The following is a 6,662-nucleotide window of genomic DNA, read 5'->3' on the forward strand; positions in this document are numbered from 1 at the left end:
GTGCTTATGTATTTACACAAACAGAATCGTTATCGTACAGCCAAGACCTTGCCCGCGTGAGTTTATTCTTCCCCCCACAACCCATCCGTGAGCTAATCCAAGGTTGGCTGAGGGCCAGCCACAGCACAGTGAGAGGGAACCCCCCCTACCGGCTTTTTAAACATTCCACAGAGTTGCGGCTTTCCCACGTATGGTAATGAGCTGAATGTCATTACACATAGCCCACCGACACAAACCACGGAGCGGTTGTTTCAAGTTGCCTATATGAATGAATGCAATGGATCTCAAAAGACCATGTCCCATAAACTAAACTATTTGCTGCCATTAGAAATAGTGGGTCCATAACTTTTGTTGGCGTGCGCCTTTACTGCCGTGTCAGGTGCTGGTTAAAAATAAGAAGGGACAACAGATCGTCTCTTCTGAATGATTTACATACAATAGCATGTGGCTGTGATGGCAACAACTTCTTCGGGGCGTCAGAAACGGTGTCCTCTTCATGTTCCGAGCCATACAGGGCGCGAGCATCATGCGCTGCATTGTTTTGTCAACGACGGGCTTATGAATGGGTTAAAACGCTTAACGTGAGAAGTCTACAACCCATTCAACTTTTTTGCCACGCCTTCAACGTAAACAAATGGGGGCTTGACCAATTAGAAGCCAGGTAGTGATCGGGCGATGTCAGATGACTATAGGAAAAACTATTTAAAACTCAAATAAGACACTTGATGCGAGCTCAAACGTTTCCTTGGTATCCTACAGCTTCCAAGAGTACAGACACCGCCAGTTCAAGATTTTCTCATTGAAACAGGATCTAAGCGTATAACACCCCATTTCAACAGTGAAAGTTCCCCATAGGCTACAATACAAAACAGTGGGTTTATACATTGTTTTGGGACAGAAATGAAAAATACTATATTTTCATTGTGGATGATCTTTCATTGTGCAGTCGGGGTCTTTGCGTCGAGTCTAAAAGAGATCGCAGTCCAGAAAGGTAAGAAGAATGATAACCAACGACTATTAAACTTTTAAAGAACCATGTAAATTAACTTTTGTATCTATAAAAAGGAAACCCACGTAACGCAATTCTACACCATCTCTGCTGTTAACCGGAGAATCCGTTCCCACATTGCATGCTTGCTGTAGGGTTGATCTATCAGCTCTGTCTAATTATTCACATGTGTTAATGTGAGTTGGTGAGAGTTAACATAATCAAGTGTGACATTTTAAGAGTAAAAAGCGGGAACGACTTCACTTTGAAACCGAGGTTATAGGATACTACGTGTCTTTGGTGAAGGTTGAAGCCAAAACCGGTTAAGACGTCACTGAACCCTGTACTCCCTTTCAGGTTCAGATAGCCGACAGCTTTTTTTTAATCATTAATTTGGTCATGTTTTACATCACCTATCTAACTGCATATAGGCGTTTCGTTTACATAAGCCAATTAATCAATTAAATGTAGTCTAATATGTCCTGCCCCAATATTCGTATCTTGTTTTAAAGCCCGTAAATCCGGAATAGTGCGTCTTTTTCACTTCCATTCTACGATTTTTATGGGAGGGTTTGTAACTTTTCAGTGATTCATATTTACACCTATTTTATGTTAAAATGTGTGGGTATTTAAAACCGCAGCTGGAAAGAAAACGAGGAGCCGCATGCTGAGATCGACGAGATCTGGATGCAGGCCAATATTGCGTTTTACGCAATGTTAGGCCACCCGATATTCATTCATCTAACATCAATATTGACCCTGCTACTTTGGCTAAGCAAAATATTTATATTGTCCCACATTCCGGCGAGTCTGACCAAGGTCTCATGTCATGAACAAACTTGTAAAATATTGCCTTAAACACTTAAAATATAAGAATGAAAGAATTGCAAGACGCGTGTCGGAATTAAAAGAAAAGAAAGGATGTGGGAGATTTTACCAACATCTGAGAAGTATTCTGTAACTGATCACAACTACTCTAATGTTGTCTCCAGATGGGGGAGATGGTGTATTAATTGATGACGAGGCTCTCCATGATCGGATCAAGTACAACATGCGGAAGAGTCTGGACCTGGAGCAGGAGGGCTGCCACTTGCAGCCCGGGAACACGGAGGGTCTGCAGGAGTGTGGCTTCAACACCACAGCCAAGACCATCCTTATCATCCACGGCTGGACGGTAAACAACAACAACGTCGTCATTTTCCGGAGGCTTTTATCCAAAGTGACTTACAGTAGGGGGGATTTTAACCTGTGACCCTTTTGATTTGCAGTCAAATCCTTTAAACTAGATGCATACATTTAGCTCTGCTCACTCACTCGCACACAGAATGGGGGAGGGGGGGGGGGGGTCATGTGAGGTCACAAGGTTCACCAGCCCTGGTTGTAGCATGTTCAGGTTTTAACCCACCCCTCCTTCCCTGTCATAGATGAGTGGCATGTTCGAGAGCTGGATGCACAAGCTGGTTTCCGCAGTGATGCTGCGAGAGAGCGAAGCGAACGTGGTGATCGTGGATTGGCTGAGCCTGGCTCACCAGCTGTACCCTGACGCTGTGAACCACACCCACCGCGTGGGCCTCAGCATCGCCACCATGCTCAACTGGCTCCAGGTACTCCTCTTCTCCTCTGCTCTCTGAACCCTGCTCAGGAACACTGTCCATGCTACTTTTAGATCAGCTGGCAAACAGCAGAGCAGTCTCGTGGGTGCACGTGTATGAGGCAGGCATTTCAGTGAGAAGGTCAGCGATCCAAGAGGTTTCCATGAACACCTTTGTTATGACCAGTGGAAAGACAGAAATGTACTGCGGTGCACATGCTCTTGTTTACAGCTACTTCTAGGGCTTTCAAATGTAGAAACCTTCACATCACATTTATTTTGAGTTTGATCAGATGTGTGAAAAGATGATATTCTTGTGTTAAGTATTTCGGATCACTGCTTGTTCAGGGTAGGACAGGATCACTGCTTGTTCAGGGTAGGAGATTATTATCCAAGAACAAAGACGAGGACAGAGGCCTGTTTCCAGGACAGAGGCAGAGATGAGCATAGAGACAGATGGTAGAGGTGACTTGGTACTTACATGCTTGGTGGTGTCTCTGCGGGTGTGCTGTGTTGTGGCGGCTGCTGATGTTTGTGTTTGTTGTTCTGGTCTCTGATAGGAGGAGCAGAGCCTTGCCCTGGAGGACGTGCACCTGATTGGCTACAGCCTGGGAGCTCATGTTGCGGGCTACGCTGGAACATTCGTACACGGGACTGTTGGCAGGATCACAGGTAGGAGGACAAGACTAATACGCCAAGGCAAAGCTACAAGTACCTCCTAGGAATGTATACAGCATGCATCAGAGGCGCAGGTTTCATTAAACGTTTTGACAAGGGTAAATCGCCCCCCCCCCCCCCCTCACTTTTTATTACCAAAATCTTATTTAGCGGCTGCATCAGGTGTATGTATGTGTATATGTAGGAACACAGATACGTGTACAGTTGATGTTAGCAGCAGCTGATTAGACCACGGTGTCTGCTGCAGGTCTGGACCCGGCAGGACCCATGTTCGAGGGGGTGGACGAGCACCGACGCCTGTCCCCAGGAGACGCTGACTTTGTGGACGTCCTCCACACCTACACCCGGGAGGCTCTGGGGGTCAGCATCGGCATCCAGCAGCCCATCGGGGACGTGGACATCTACCCCAACGGAGGAGACGTGCAGCCGGGCTGCGGACTCAGCGATGTGCTCAGCATGGCAGGAAGTAAGTGCTGGCACACAGGAAGTGCCTACCCACATGTTTCATTTCCTGTTTACCATGGAGACTGGGTAGATTTTGATGTCTGAATCTGGAAATGTGGCATGGAGGTTTGAGGTGGTAATTTTCAAGATGTTAAAGAAGGGGGATTTTTTCCCGTTTCTAATAAAGGGAAGTTATTGTTAGCGATGGTACAGATAACTGTACTAGACTGTGTATTTATATATCCTTCACGCTGTCCTCCCCCAGACTTCATGGAGGTGATGAAGTGTGAACACGAGAGGGCTGTCCACCTGTTCGTGGACTCCCTGATGAACAAGGAGCACATGAGCTTTGCCTACCAGTGCACCGGCCCCGAGCGCTTCAAGAAGGGTGTCTGTCTGAGCTGCCGCAAGAACCGCTGCAACAACATCGGCTACAACACCAAGAAGATGCGCAAGAGACGCAACAGCAAGATGTACCTGAAGACTCGCGCCGTCACACCGTTCGGAGGTGAGCGCCAGAACTCCACGTCGCTTTAGGGACCGCGCAGCGTGTTGAGGAAACGTTTTGCTCTTGTTGACAAACACGGCTGCTGAGATGGGAGTTCCATCTAAGGTCGATGCGTGTCGTCTGAGACGTATTATTTATTCCATGCCGGCAGTCCAAACTAGCGTGAATGTAAGCATAACCCCTGCCCTGTGGTAAGTGTTAACAGCTCTCCTATCTCCCTAGGCTACCACTACCAGATGAAGATGCACGTCTTCAACAGGAAGGGCGAAGATGCAGACCCCACCTTCCACGTCAAGCTGTACGGAGCCCACAACGACACCAACAACCTCTCAGTCGACATGTGAGTACCTGCCCTCCCAACCCTCCCCGCCTGCGCCGAAACACTTCCTGCCTGACTTCCTGCCTGACTTCCTGTCGATCTCCCTCCTGATGCCAGGCCTGAAAAGGTGGGCCTGAACCTGACCAACACCTTCCTGGTGTTCACCGAGGAGGACATTGGCGACCTGCTGAAGATCCGTCTAAGCTGGGAAGGGGCCAGCGAGTCCTTCAGCTCAATGTTTAAGAGCCTGAAGAAGAGCTTCTGGAGCTGGAACAGTAGCCCCGTCAACCCTGTGCTGGAGGTGCGCAGGATCAGAGTCAAGTGTGGAGAAACGCAGAGGAAGTGAGTGGGGCGGTGGCCATCTTGTCCACGTGGGCAGAATGAATCTCATGGGTCCATTTCATTCATTCATTATCTGCTGCAGCCCTTGCGGACCTTTTTTTGTGTTTATTGTTCATTTTTACGGCCGTTCTGTAATAGTTTTTTTTTCCGTAATCGCTTTGCAGGTTTACTTTCTGTGCCCAAGAACCGTCCAAAACGGAAATCTCCCCAGGAGAGGGCCTCACCTATGTGAAGTGTCGTGACGGCTGGGAGGTCAAACCCAGGAAGAGGTAACGTCCACCGTCTCTCTTACAGATCCAGGTGGAATGCAGGAAATAAATGACTCGTTTTGCATCGTCTCAGTATTTATGTATTTTCATATTCCAGTGTCCAGGCGCAGGTATCGACTAAGTATCTCTGTTTGATTGACAGGCTGCTATCATGAGAACTCACAAGGGCAACTAACCACGGGACCCGGGAAGCGACGGCTTCGGTTCACCTGAGCACTTTGAAGAGAGAAGGGGGAGAAGCACTCCGAGAGAGGTTGTGGACGCTTCAGAATGCACCAAGAAGATTTCACTGGCTATATGACTCTGGGCTGTGTCCAGTGAGAGATGTGGAGACTGCATGCAGGCTTTCTGTCGAAGGGCTGGAGGAGTTCTGGAAGAGGATGCACAGGTCGTCTCCTCAGTGTGGATTTGTTTAGACTAGGTCTAGAGAGTTAGCGGGTGAAACTGTCAGTACACATGCCCAGCCAACGGTATATTTACTGTGTATTATTTACTTTGTATTTTTTTATTTATGAATGAAAAGCACTGCAAGACCAAGCTTATTTATCTATCTGAAGCACACCCACTGCTGAAGTACATGTTTGGATGCGTTTTCTCTGTGTGTGTGTGTGTGTCTGTGTGTGTGTGTGTCTGTGCATATTTGTACCTAACAGACGTGCCTTTCAGCTGTGTGAGATTGGAAAACACTATTACTGAAAGAGATTGTGCGCACAGAACTCAATCTTTCACTGTGGATGTGATGTGCAAACAGTGTTATTGCTGATGACTGTCGCAGTGTTATTTTTGTGGGTGTGTTCTGTACATAATGTAAATAACCTTTGGAAAATGAATAAAATAAACTTGTTTGTAATGGTTCTGCTCAAAACTTGTTTTGAACTGTTAATCCTATACCTGTTACCTGAGGTTTCCTACTTCTCTCTGAGGGAGCACTACCAGGATGGTGTTCAAGAGCTTACTCTAGTTCTGGTCTTGCACAAGACAAAAGCCCTATCCACCTTCTGGGTAATCCTGGTCTTGTGACTGTGTTTAGATCTTTAGTTTACCCCCAGAAAGAAGGTGCTTTGAAGGTGCCTTAACATTCTTGTTTGACTGCTACACTACTCTTACAGTTCTATCTGCTGCATGTTTTCTAGGTGGTCCAAAGTAAACTAAACCAAACTAAAGTGTTGTTCATCATCACAAGTATGGCAGCATGCAGGGACAAATACAAACGGAAACTCTTACATGGGAGATTCAATATGTTTCACATGCTCTCTTTCCCAAACACTAAACTTCTCTAGTGTGTGTTCACCCCCTATCTGGTGTCTACACACCAGAGAGGAAACTACTCTGATGAGTTTTATTTTGACACAAGAACAGAGAAGATATTTTAGAAGTTTTCACACAGATAATAATCCTGAGGAGCAAACCAGAAACACCGGTTCTTTCCAGACTAGCGAGGTACTCCAGGCGAAAACCAGGACCGTTTATTAGTGTGACTGGTTAAATTCACTTCAATCAATGTCAGTGAAGGGGAGGACAGA

The 6,662-nt window shown here is 46.7% G+C and overlaps 1 protein-coding gene across 1 annotated transcript; it reads left to right on the plus strand.

Annotated features, from left to right (window-relative positions):
• The first annotated feature begins 670 nt into the window (after positions 1-670).
• Positions 671-5,981, plus strand: lipg (lipase, endothelial). Its single transcript, XM_047016807.1, has 10 exons — positions 671-991; positions 1,981-2,162; positions 2,413-2,592; positions 3,140-3,251; positions 3,505-3,723; positions 3,967-4,209; positions 4,432-4,549; positions 4,646-4,870; positions 5,035-5,139; positions 5,282-5,981. The coding sequence occupies exons 1-10, from the start codon at positions 901-903 to the stop codon at positions 5,292-5,294; spliced, it is 1,488 nt and encodes a 495-aa protein (XP_046872763.1). The 5' UTR covers positions 671-900; the 3' UTR covers positions 5,295-5,981.
• The last annotated feature ends 681 nt before the right edge of the window (positions 5,982-6,662 follow it).

The sequence above is a fragment of the Hypomesus transpacificus genome, unplaced genomic scaffold (genome assembly GCF_021917145.1).
Source record: "Hypomesus transpacificus isolate Combined female unplaced genomic scaffold, fHypTra1 scaffold_42, whole genome shotgun sequence".
Lineage (NCBI taxonomy): Eukaryota > Metazoa > Chordata > Actinopteri > Osmeriformes > Osmeridae > Hypomesus > Hypomesus transpacificus.

Bases quoted from the DNA above. Each gene is read 5' to 3' on its own strand.
- lipg (XM_047016807.1), top strand. From the start codon at position 901: ATGAAAAATACTATATTTTCATTGTGGATGATCTTTCATTGTGCAGTC. The intron at 4,210-4,431 runs GTGAGCGCCAGA...CTATCTCCCTAG, and splicing joins CGCCGTCACACCGTTCGGAG to GCTACCACTACCAGATGAAG. The intron at 4,871-5,034 runs GTGAGTGGGGCG...ATCGCTTTGCAG, and splicing joins TGTGGAGAAACGCAGAGGAA to GTTTACTTTCTGTGCCCAAG.